Consider the following 12900-nt stretch of genomic DNA (forward strand, 5'->3'; position numbering starts at 1 on the left):
TTAGAGGTACTCTTCTACATATCTTAGTTCTAAGGATTGATCATTTCTGATGTTGTTGCTTTCCTACAATCCCAAAGAAGTCTGGGCACTCTGACATCAACAAGACATTTTCACTCAGAACAGCGGCCCACTGTGAACCCTATGATTGTGCGGTAAATCTTAGTAGGTCAGCAGTTTCTGAAATAACATTACATTTCTTCCCCAACCTGATGGTGGGGTCGAACTCCAGCGGGTCGTCTTGAACCTGTCTACGTGCCTACATGCATTTAGCCGCTGCCATATGATTAGCTGATTCGATATTTACGATAACAATTACCTGAACAAGCACCTAATGGACTGATGATATTGTATGTTAAAATGCTGTGAATCACATCATAGTGCGTAAATAAGACGAAGTCGATAACAGAATTATTTTTTAGTTGTTTTCTTTTGTGGGAGATAAGATAGTAAAGGTACGTGGAGATAACAGAGGGCACTTTCTGACGTCTGAGTTTTATTTGGTGCAGTAGCTCACCGTCGCATTTGATGACGCAAACACGTATGAGACCAAGTGCAAAGTGAGGAACCAACTTCGCTAACTTGCAGGTAACATAATTAAATTACAGTTCTCGTGTCCTCTTTAATGCTAGCACACTTAACACGCAGCGGATAAGATGGATTAGAGCCCGCATACCCGAGTGCTGCACTGCTCCAGTTATTTGGACTGCTTAAGGAGAGTTGGTGTGTTTTCATTAGGAAGGCCAGCTAGCAGGTAACTGCTAAAGTAGCTAGCTGTTAGCAGTAGCACACACTTGTTGCAAAAACGACTGTGAAGTTTGACTTGATGGTGTGAGAATTGTGCAGTAGTTTCCGTGTTTTTCTTTTTTAAATGTGCTGTTCTGCACCGGTAGAGTCTCTCCTCTTGTAGTTTTGCTTTGACTAACCCCTTTTCATGCCAACTGTTTTCGATTTTAGTCAGCGTAAACCTGCAAGCTGTTATGGACAAAAACAGAAGTTTGCGTGTTTAAAGCAAGTAGAAATAGTATCCCAAATCTTTAACCTAAAGTTTAACGCTGTTTTGGATTTAATTGCTTTTTACTTTTGAGAGTCTGAAGTGAATAGGTACAGTCAAACCATGCATTCATATAAATGTGTAATTTGGACATGGTGATATTGAGATATGTGAAGTACAGGTAAGTGTTTATACGCGTTTTATTGTCTAGAAGAGCAAATAATTCATTCATTAAAAATTGCAATCAAATTTTGGTCAATACTTTAAGCGCATACACTTCGACCACTTCATTAGGTACATCCGTTCTACTGCTCTTTTATGCAAATAGCCATCTAGCCTCTCACGTGACAGCACTCAGCACATAGAGGCACGCGGACATGTTCGGTACGACCTGCTGAAATTCAAACTGAGCATCAGAATGAATTGATTTAATAAGTGACCTAGCATGTAGCGTGGTTGATGGTGTTAGACAGCATGCTCTGAGTATTTTAGATGATTTGATTTGCTAGGATTTTTCCACGCAACCATCTCTAGGGTTTACAGAGAATGTTCCAGAAAAGAGAACATAATCAGTGAGCAGCAGTTCTCTGTGTGAAAATGTCTTGTTGATGTCAGAGGTGAATGGCCAGACTGCTTTGAGCTGATAGGTAGGACACTAGAGGTGGGAATCACCATACATCCCACGATACCATATTATCACAATACTTAACGCACGATACGATATTATTGCAATTTTTTAAATATTTTGCGATATTCAGATTTGTACATAAAGGTAAACTTTATCAATATTCATTTTATCTAATATGAAAGTCTCACACTCAGTCTTTCTCTCATTTCAGTCAGTTTTATTGTTGACAAACTGAACGGTTTGTATTACAGTCTAGTCCAACTTAACTGAATGCAACCATCTGGTACAATTATAGCTATTCTGAACTATGAAATTTATGAAAACTATGCAGCCCCTTCAGCAACTGAAGAATTTGAAAGTAAATTAAAGCAAAATATAATTTTACATTAAATAAAAAAGTATTAAACTTAATTAAAATAAAACATGTCTTAAATTAAAATAAGTAAACTGTCATATTTATATCGGCCAAAAAAAAGTTAAACACATTTGGACAGTGAAGGAATGTCAGGATTCTTGCTCAGAAAAAGGAGCTGATCAACATGCTCTGAAGTCAGAGCATGTTCCAGTCCACAAAAACTTTTTTTGTAACAAAATATTGATTTCTGCTGTCCCTGTATCGATACATTATTAGCAAACAAAATATCACGATACTACATAGTATCGATTTTTTCCCCCCACCCCTATAGGACACAGTAACCAAAAATAACTGGTTAATACAACGAAGGTATGCGGAAGAGCATCTCTGAGTGCACAACAAACTGAACCTTGAAGCAGGTAGGCTACAGCAGCAGAAGACCACTCTGAGTGCTACCCTGTCTAAGACCAGGAAACTGAGGCTAAAATTGACCACCGAAAATGGACAACACATTAGAAAAATGCTGTCTGTGTCGATATTTAGTTGGTTAGGTCGGAATTTGAGCTAAACAACATGAAAGCATGGATCCATCCTGTCCTGTATCAGCAATTTAAGCTACTGGTAGTGGTTTAATGTTATGGGGGATATTTTCTTTATGCCCATCTGTTGATGGCTGCCTCCAGTAGGACCACCACTCAGATCATCTCAAACTGGTTATTGAGCAGGATGGGGAGTTCACTGTGCTCAAGTGACCTCCACAGCCAATCTCAATCTAAAGCAACTTTGGGATGTGGTGGAACAGGAGATTCACATCATGGATGTGCAGCTGACAAATCTGCAGCAAATGTGCAGATTTCTTTTCTTTTTTTCTTTTTTTTTACTTTACTGGTGAAACAAATATCACATATGGGATTTTTCTGGTGGCAGTGCATTTGGTGGCTGAGATTTAAAAACAATAAAAATTCCACAGAGTATTACACATAATCTGTAGCTTTTACATGGACATTATACAACCAACAGAAAGACCTTAGAGGCATCGAAGCACTGCCAACAACTAATTTCCTGTTTTTCTCCTTTTTTGGTAAAGAATTCTGTGTAAATTGTTTAAAAAGGGTACAGAAAACAAAGAAACCTTCAGTATTAAAAAAAACAAGCTGTATTAGTTTTTTCAGCTGAATGCTACGTTTAAATGCTTTGAACTTTCATTTTACCAGCATTATAGTTACAGTTTAATGTGGGTTAGGGTTATATGTGTAATCTAACAAACACTAAGGGATTCTCTTCTGATTAGTAAATATAGAACATGTAGTTTATTGGAATTTTATAAGGAGCAGCTTTATCAGTGTATATTAATATATATTCATCTTCATAAATGTGTAACCTTTGTAGTTTATCTGTGTCAGCTTGTCCTGACTAAATTAATCAGTTGTTCCAACTCATTTGTTGCTTTAATTGGTTTTGCGTGCAGTGGCAATGGGGGATATGAAGACCCCAGACTTTGATGATTTGCTGGCAGCGTTTGACATTCCTGACATTGATGCCAAAGAGGCCATTCAGTCCAGTCCAGACGAGGAACGGGATGAGGCCCAGACTAACGTGCATGGGAGAGAGAGTGGATCTCCTTCAAGGTTTGCCGACTCTCCTGCCCCTCAAAGTGAGCCTCCTGTGGTCAGTGTTATTGTTAAGAACACAGTGCGGTCAGAGTCTTTTGAAGAGGAAGAGAAGTCTGCCAGGGATAAAACAGACAATCCTTCAAGCAGTGCCTTAGCCTCTCCTGTGCACGTTAAGTTGGATGACATCACTTCACAGCTTTGTCCCAGACTCCCCTCTGAGTCTGCTGTGGAGGGTGAGACGACTAATGGCTTTGAGGAATCTCCCTCCAGCCGGCAGGGACAGTCTAGCACAGAAGCATGGCACGAGGCTTCACCTCTGAGGTCCACACTGAGTGAAAGTGACAGTGAAACCGATAAAAGGCCTGAGCCTGGATCTTCCCAGCATGCGGTTGATGTTATGAACAGTTTAAGGCCCCTTCTCCACCTCAAGTCGCCAACCACTGGTGTTCCCACCCCATTGTCTCCTCCTTCCCCAGCCTCTGTCAGTGATCACCTTTCTCTTCACTCCCCTCAGCAGGATGAAACCTGTCTCAGAGATAATACACTATCATCACCGTCACTACAAAATGACAGCGTTGAAACTGGAATCAAGCATGTTATGCACACAGATGAAGATGACTCAGAACCAGAGCTGGTGATCCAGGAGAGCCCAGAATCTGTAATCGCCCCACCTCCTAAGTTTAAATACAGAGCAAAATTACCACCTACTTTTCTTGGGTCTCCTGAAACGAGACCTTCTGATCCTCCTAAGCTCACTTTTTCCAGAAAACCAAAACCCCAACACGAGGAGGATGGGCTGCCTACCACACCAAGCTCTCCACCCTCACCTAAAAGTTCCCAGGACCGCCTCCCACATGTTAGCACCAGCTCTGCATCAGTCCAAGAGGAGAAATACCCAGAACATGTGATTGATGAGAGGGAGTCGCCTGAGAGCCCACCACCCAGTGAGACAGGGTTTTTACTCCAAAATAGAAGCAGCAGCCCTGATCCTGGCTCAACAGCAGCTCTAACTGCAAACCATGACGATTTCCACCATCAGGAGGAGCACATGGAGAGTGAGGACTGTCAGCAAGACAAGCCGGGTAACAGTGAAGGAATGGGTGAAAAGGTGGATGGAGATGGGGAAAATTTAGACACGGAGAAGTCTGATGCTGACACTGAGGATGCTGCAAGCACCACAGAGACGGTTTCACCTCCACTGCGACCACTCAAAGTTAAAATCAAAATGCCCACAGGCAGCATCACAAGGACTGTCACTGGTGTGGCGCCTAAAAGAAGCGGAAGAGCCACCAGTAAGGGTGTGACTGCTCCAAAACCATCACCACAGCGTCATAACACAAGAGCCAAAAGGGAGTTACCACAAGAAAGTCAGCTGACTGCAGTGGAGATGCTGCAGGATGCCTGCGCTGCCACACTAGAAGGTGTGAGTACAGTTAGAGAGAAAACCCCCGCTGACGCCAGGCCTAAAGTTTCCCCCACAGCAGTGAACATCACAAAAACTGCAGCTCTGCCCTCTATTACTACCTCCTCCTCCAGAGTCAGTGCGAGTACAGGCAACCTGCGCACCCTGGGCCAAAAAACTCTCAACAGTGGGGTGACACTACCTGCTTCTTTACCTCTGCTGCCCCCTCAAAGCAGCAGCAGGCCAGCATCTATAGTCAACAGCACTGGGGCCATCATATCAAAGAGCCAGACCAACTTAGTGGAAGCCTTCAACAAAATCCTGAATAACAAGAACCTGCTGCCCAGTTATAAACCAAATCTGAGCGCCCCTCTTCCTGCAGAGTGGGGCATTTCTCTACCTGCGCAGGTAAGCTCTCTTAGAAATTAAAGAATTAGTTGGTCAGGAGCTAAATGAAGCATTTGATTTCAGCTTCTTTTTCTTGTTCAAGCCCAAAACAGATTCGATTTTTCTCATTGAAGTGCATTAAAGTCAGATTAAATGTCTGAGGTGGAAATGCGAACAACAACAGAGAGGTGATTGTCATTGATAGAGGATCTGGAGTTAAATGTCGTCACTGACTGTTCACATATGAGAGTAGATCTTCTGAGGATGTGGAAAGTTCTTCTCTGTGAGGGAAGACTAAAAATCCAGCAGGGACATTGACCTAGAGTGCTCTGCCAGCAGTTAATCAGAAGTGTAGCAAACTCTTATTCAGTGGTTTTACCCTGAAGAAGTTACCAACTTTAGTTACTAATCAGCAACATGGTTAATTTTTGTCACTCACTTACACAACACCACCTGGTGTATAACATGGTGAGAGAATACCAGTTTCACTCCTTTACAGTTTTGTCAGAATTCAAAAAGCTGGTCTTGAATGTTCCCTAGATGTGTAAAACTTGATGCTTGTGACGTCTGGTTTTAATACAAAAACAAGGCAGCTAAATGCTAAAGTTCAGGCTTGAAAACAAGACTTCACAAAGCAACGGGTGACATCACAGTGACTATATCCATCATTTATATACAGTCTGTAGCGCTAAGCAATTAGATTAGATTAGAAAAAAAAAGGAAAGAAAATGTGGGCAGTATATCTCGCAATGGATTATTTTTCATGCTCATGTAATGCAAAGTGAGTATTTTTTCATTAGAACAAAGCTGTAGCATTGTTTAATATTTTAGCTCTATGTCAGTTTGAGAAAGAGGATGTTTGATCCCCTGCAGGGTTACCGGTGTCTGGAGTGCGGTGACGCCTTTGCCCTGGAGCAGAGTTTAGCACAGCACTACGACCGGCGCTCGCTCAGAATCGAGGTGACCTGCAATCACTGCGCCAAACGGCTGGCCTTCTTCAACAAGTGCAGCTTGCTGTTACACGCCAGAGAGCACAAGGACAGAGGCCTGATCATGCAGTGTTCACACTTGGTCATGAAACCAGTGCCGGTGGATCAGATGATCAGCCAGCAGGAACCAACAGCAGCTGGTATGGGAATGTTTTTCTTTTTTGTCTCCACTCCACTGTTTTGATTTTTGGATGTGCTTCAACTGCCTCTTCCATCCTTTCAACACCATGCTTTTAGGCCAGACCAACCCAAAGGCAGCACCCCAGGCACATCAAGCAGTAGCTAAGAAAGCAGAAGCAGTGCAGTACACGGGTAACAAATGTCCTGAGTGTCAGGCTCAGTTCTGCAGCAAAGAAGAGGTAGCCGAACATTTCCAGGAAATCAAGCCAGCACAGAGCACCGTAAGTCTCCATCGTGTATGGAAGAGGGTCAAGTAATTGAATTTAAATTTCTCTGACTTGCTAAATGGACTCAAACTTAATTCTTTCCTTTTTGGCTTCTCCTGTTTCCAGTCGTGCTCCGAGTGCTCGCCTCCCATGCTGCTACCCAACAGCTGCAGTGCAGCAGCTCATCAGCGCATTCATCAAGGCTCCTCTCCACATGTGTGTCCAGAGTGTGGGGGCATAGCCAAGCAGGCACAGTTCAGAACACATGTGGACGAGACCTGCTTGCACTTTTCCCGCCGTATTGGCTACAGGTGTGACGTCTCCCCATGTGATTGGTTTATTAAACCACTGCTACACCAGTCATGATTCCACTCTGCTGATTTTTATTTTTTTTAAACTTTTCTCTTTTCCAGATGTTCTAGCTGCCTGGTGGTGTTTGGAGGTCTGAACTCGGTGAAGTCTCACATCCAGCAGGCTCACTGCGACATGTTCCATAAGTGTCCCAGCTGCCCCATGGCTTTCAAATCTGCCCCCAGCATTCAGAACCACATCACTGCCCAGCATCCGGGGCTCCCTGAAGGACAGCCAATGTATGTGCAGCACACAGAGTCTGAGTGTTCACGCTTGGATTTATTGCATCACTTTCTGTTTCTTTACCCCGAATTTCTTCCTTCACAGGCTGATCTATAAGTGTGTCATGTGTGACACAGTGTTTACCCACAGACCCCTGTTGCATGCCCACTTTGACACTCATTTAACCAATCAAAAGGTCCATGTGTTTAAATGCCCTGCGTGCACCAAGCTGTTTTCTCAGAGGAACTCCCTGCTGGACCATTTCAAGGTATAACTGTTATAGTTGAGGTAGTGCTAAAATCTTGTCCTCTACTTACTCATTTAAAAAAAAATCTTTTTAAAATTAAACTTTATTCTTGTTTCCATCAGACCCACAAGACTCCCAAATCAAAAGGAGAGCTACCTTTGCTTCCAGGTGGTGCTTCTCTGAAATTAGAGAGCTCTGATGGAGATGAATGGATGCGTAAAGACAAAGAAGAAAAGGTGAAGCCAGAAAAGATGAAGACCCCTTCAGGGTGGAGGTGTTCATCTTGTAACACGCGCTACACGGACCGGGAGGACTATATTACCCATATGGGTGAACTGCACGGCAAGGTTTGGAAGCCTCAAAAATCACAGCACCGTGTGCTGATAAATGTGCAGATGAGTTCATTTATAATCACATCTGAAATGGTTACAGATTCAACATCAGTTAAGCATTTATAAGTTGTTGTTAGCTTTGTGGTGCAGTGGTTACCGCTGTTGCCTCACAGCAGGAAGGTTGTGGCTTGAAAGCTGCTGGGGGACTGAGGGTGTGGGTGCTATGCTTTCCTCCAGCAGTCCAAAGATATGTATGTTAGGTTAATCTAAACTGGCCATAAGTGTGAACGTGAGAGTGTGTCTGAGCCCCTAATTTGTTTATCCACACTCCTGGTTACAAAGTACTGATTCATACTTGAGCACATTATTTTGACAGTTTTTGGTTTTACATATGTACTTGATTGACATAATAAAACCTTTCAGCTTTTCATGTATTTTCAAACTGGGTTTTTGGAGACCTTGAACCTTTCTGTGTTGACTGTCACATCTATTTTATCTATAGCACATTTAAACAATAGAAGCTGACCCAGAGGTTTTTCACAGTTCATTTTTTTTGGAAAGGAAGAAAAAAACATAATTAACAGAGTTCAGTGGGATACATACTGAACCAGCGTAGACATTAATACTATCGATATTTGAATCGATCAGCACGCCTCTGTCCATGGCCATTACTTATTTATCTAAAACATTTCTGCATTCTCTCTGTCTCTGCACCCCTGGCTGTGAATCACTGGTTTAAAATGAATTTAATCAAATCCTTTAATCTTTTTGTGTAGATTTTGAAGAAGTTTCCCTGCAACAAATGTGAGAGCTCCTTCACAACCACCTCCAGTCTGAGGCGTCACATCAGAGATAAGCACAAAGCCATGAACCGCAGCTTTCGCTGCCAGTGAGTAACTTCCCCATCCAACCTCTACTTACAGGGAATTTTTTCTTTTGTGTTAAATGTACAAAATAGGAAAACTCTGCTGTTCAGTACCAGTCAATCCTATGCATTTCTGGTTATTTTTTGACCGCAGCTTTTGAATTTATTAGTGAAAGAATAACAATCATCACCTTAGTATAAGGAATAATAATCACAACCTCAAAATAAGGACTCACAGATATCAGAAAATTAGTTTGCCATAGCCTTCCTGTTTTGTTTGTACTTGCTCTGCATGTTAGACTGGGAACAACCAACAACTTTTACCCCACAATGTTGTTTTTTGTTGTTTTTTGGTTTTTTTTGAAGGATTAACTAGCATTTTATTGATTTCTGTTGTGGTGCACATCAAACACACCCCCACTAGCTGGTAACAGTGTTGGTTATGTTGTAGGCTTTAGAAGATTCACCATAGCCATTACTCCCTAATGTGGGATTTATATACTTATATAATGTCCACTGTAGGTTCATCCTAACTGTAAACTCTACACTGCTTAATGTTTAATTTATGGTACCGCAGTTGTGTCCATTAGTGTTACATATTTACAAAGGCAAGTGTGCTTCCCTGCAGACTCCCAAATTCCCAACTGCATCCTTCTTGATGTGAATAAGGCTGACTTGTTGAAGTAGGCTGCAATTGGGAAGGAAGCAGGTGAACAGCAGAGTTCACCAGGAATTGGATAAGCATGAACACAGACTCATTTCAAATAATGTTGCCATTGTACTTTTTCCAGATGTTGAATCTAAAGGTGGTATGTGTATGAAGCAATGTGATTTCATGTGGTGACACAAAAATTGTTGAGCAGAAGGTTTAATTGTTCCACAATTATGAAAGCTTACAAGCCTGTAAGCTTTCATGTTTTTGGGCACCTCATATACTTTTGTCAGACCCTGGTCCCCAGTGCAAGGTTTGGGAAGCTCGTTGTAAACTCCTGAATACTAACTTTAAAAACTCTTAAATGTATGAAGTCATAACAGAGGACATTTATGACTGTAATTTGGTGTGTGTGTGTGTGCGTGCGCGCAGGTTTTGCACTGAAGGTAAGAAAACCTTCAGCAGCAGAACGATGTTGGAGAGGCACCTTCAGCTGAGGCACAGCACAGAAACTGCAAGCCAGAAAACCACAATGGTAAGCCAGCGGTAATCCGATCACACAAGAAGTCAAACAGTAAGTATTTTTTTTACTAAAGTTTGTATCTCGATATCTCAGAGTGGTGAAGATGAAGCTGACAGTTCATCGGAACAGGACAGCAGTTTGGGGGCTCGCAAGAGACGGAGAGGAGCCGTGAAGGTGGAGCAGAATGAAGAGTCCACAGACAGAGTTAGTCCGGGGAAGAAGCTACGGTCCTCTTCCTCCTCAGCTCTCGCTCCGTCCTCTCTTCCCGAGTCTGGGTTTCGGTGTGCCGTCTGCGGCTTCACCTCAGAGGAGCAGGTGGCGTTCCTGGAGCACATCAGCCAGCACAGGCGCGGAGGCACGGACGATGGCGGCCTGCAGTGTCTCCAGTGTGGCGCCTGCTTCGCATCCACCTTCTCACTGTCACGCCATCGCTTCATCACCCACAAAGTGAGAGATGTGGTCAATGACACCCAACAAGCACCCAGTGTGCACCTGTCACCCTCCGTTGGAAATAGTAGGCACCACGAGGATAAGAGTTCTCTGAATGGCTCTGCACCAGCATCACCCTCCACTCAGCCCTCCACAGGAGAGGGGAAAGAGGAGGAGGGAGCACTGGCCTGTAAGGTGTGTGGTAAACACTTTGACAAGGTCACAGATCTGAATACACACTTCAGAACTCACGGTATGGCTTTTATCAATGCGAGGAATGCAGGAAAAACGATCTGAGATGGCAAACATGAAGAATATGTCATGATTAAGAGTACTCACAAGTGCCTTTCTGTTACCGAGTACCGGTTAAAGTGCGAGTTCTGCTCTGATTTTACCAAAGATTACCAATATAGTCTGAAAACGTGAAATGTTCAGATGCGATTCTCATTGTTCCAGACGAGCTTTTGTGACACTCAGGATCTAATGCTGTGCTTCTGTGTTTAGTTAATGTAATGAAATTAGAGTTTAGTCTGTTTCCCTCACAATCATGTGCCTGCAGAGGCCGGTGAACACTGTTCTAACCGTGCTGTGATAACGATGGCCGTTTAATGAATATGCTTTTTTTTTTTTTTTTTTACTTCAATACTTTCCTCCTACTTTGGAGGTTTTTCTTCTTCTGTAAAATCTTTTTTCTTTGTAATATTTTTTTTATTTTATTTTATTTTTTTTAAGCAAATTGTTGCAGTGATTTTGATGCGTTTCTTTGAATTTATTGCCAGTCATTCTCCAAAGCATGACGTCTCTTTCAGTTCATTCCCAGCTTAAGCTGCAGCCGCTGGCTTCTCTACATTTTAGTTTCAATTTACAGATACTTTCGCTTTTCTTGACTATTTTCACTGACTATTTCTGTACTGAGCTGAAATGGAAAAGTACACGTTTGTACTTTTAGAAGATTCTCTCTGAATTTTGCTTTGAGTCACACTGCTGAAAGTTTTTCATTAGCTTTCACTTAACTTTGCAATATATGCTTGCATATAGTAGAATCATGGTGGTGTCATCACTGAATGAAAGCAGCAGCAGATGCATATTGCACTGAAATAAATGCGGACCAAAAATTTCTGGAAATTTTTCTAAGAACTTTTGACTATGCTTTGGAAAATGTTAAGCAATAATCTGACTCGCAGACACACTATTTGTAGGGGTGCAACTTTCTGATGCATTGAAATCACGTTTAATTCCTTATAAATTGAATGTATTTATATCAGATTGAGTAATTTATTCAGTGAGCAAGAGGTGGAAAGTGAAATTGTTATTTTTTTGGTATGCAGGCCATATGTTTACCTAAATCTTGCTTTATGGAATTACTGTAAATGGAGGATTGTTATATATGTATTTTGTCTAAAGTCCTTGGAACTGCTAAAAGATTAAAACTTTTGTTCCCCATAACCGACTACACGTTCTCTCGTGGTTCTTTCACCTATAGGTGTCAACGTAGCATCCTCATCAGTTCAGAGAAACTGCAAAATCAGACATGTTTAACACAAGTGTTCTAAAAAAAATCTGAAAGGAGGAATAAGTGCCAGTTTGATCGAGACACCTGATTATCCTGTTTAGAGAAAAAAAAAACCTTATCACCCCATTTAGAGGATGTTTATTCAGTACAGATGTAATGCAGATTTATTAATTTGGTAGCTCAACAAATGTTGCACCTCCTCAGGTTTTGTCACTTCTGAAGAATACTCTCAATAAATGTAATCCTACCTTAATCAAATAGAGTTCACAGCTGAGGTCTGTAGGGTGGATTTATGAACTTTCATGTAATAAAACCATAAACCATAGATGGATGTTTGTATTTTCTGTCCTGATGTTTTGGTGTCTTCTGTTGACCTGATGGTTTCCTTTCACAGCCTTCCCATTTTGTTTGTACTTGCTCTGCATGTTAGACTGGGAACAACCAACAACCTTTACCCCATAATGTTGGATTTCTTTTTCTTCTTTTTTCTTTTTTGAAGGAGCTGTTATACTTTTTCAGCTGACCACTCTCTTGTTGAGGCTGACTGACAGGCAGCTGACAAAGATCAAACACTTGCTTTTAACTGCAGACTATTTTGCATATTTACATTTGCAAAGGTATTTTTATTTCTAAAACATGGGTATTTTTTGTTTTAGTTTTTTTTTTTTTTTTCATTTTCTCGAAAAAATACAAATAACTGAATTTAATTGGTTTTGGAAAGGTTGCAGCCAAGATGTTCAGCCATAAAACAAAATTGTCTTCAAATTAGAAAGGCTGAATGAACGTCTACATGTGGTGATTTCATAATGTGAGCCTCAGTTGTAACTTTGTATTAACATTCTGACAGGCTGCAAGTTCTGAGATATTTCTCACCACTATACATGAATAATATCAATAGACAGCTAACAGTTTGTTAAAAAAAAAACTGTCAAAGTTAGCTCTCCCCTGTGCGTGTTTAGCATTGATAAAACAATTTCAAACCAACCATTTCAGAGAAAGAGGGAAAAAAGTCACT

The 12900-nt window shown here is 41.5% G+C and overlaps 1 protein-coding gene across 1 annotated transcript; it reads left to right on the plus strand.

Annotated features, from left to right (window-relative positions):
• Window positions 1-529: 529 nt before the first annotated feature.
• znf687a (zinc finger protein 687a) lies at window positions 530-12210 on the plus strand. The gene is made up of 11 exons (XM_006804921.3): window positions 530-585; window positions 3443-5397; window positions 6250-6505; window positions 6603-6766; window positions 6878-7062; window positions 7165-7341; window positions 7430-7592; window positions 7694-7918; window positions 8680-8792; window positions 9853-9955; window positions 10037-12210. Exons 2-11 carry the CDS (start codon window positions 3448-3450, stop codon window positions 10667-10669), a joined length of 3969 nt encoding a protein of 1322 aa, XP_006804984.1. The 5' UTR covers window positions 530-585; window positions 3443-3447; the 3' UTR covers window positions 10670-12210.
• Window positions 12211-12900: the final 690 nt, after the last annotated feature.

This window comes from Neolamprologus brichardi, chromosome 11, assembly GCF_056152115.1.
Source record: "Neolamprologus brichardi isolate AB-2024 chromosome 11, ASM5615211v1, whole genome shotgun sequence".
Taxonomy (NCBI): domain Eukaryota; kingdom Metazoa; phylum Chordata; class Actinopteri; order Cichliformes; family Cichlidae; genus Neolamprologus; species Neolamprologus brichardi.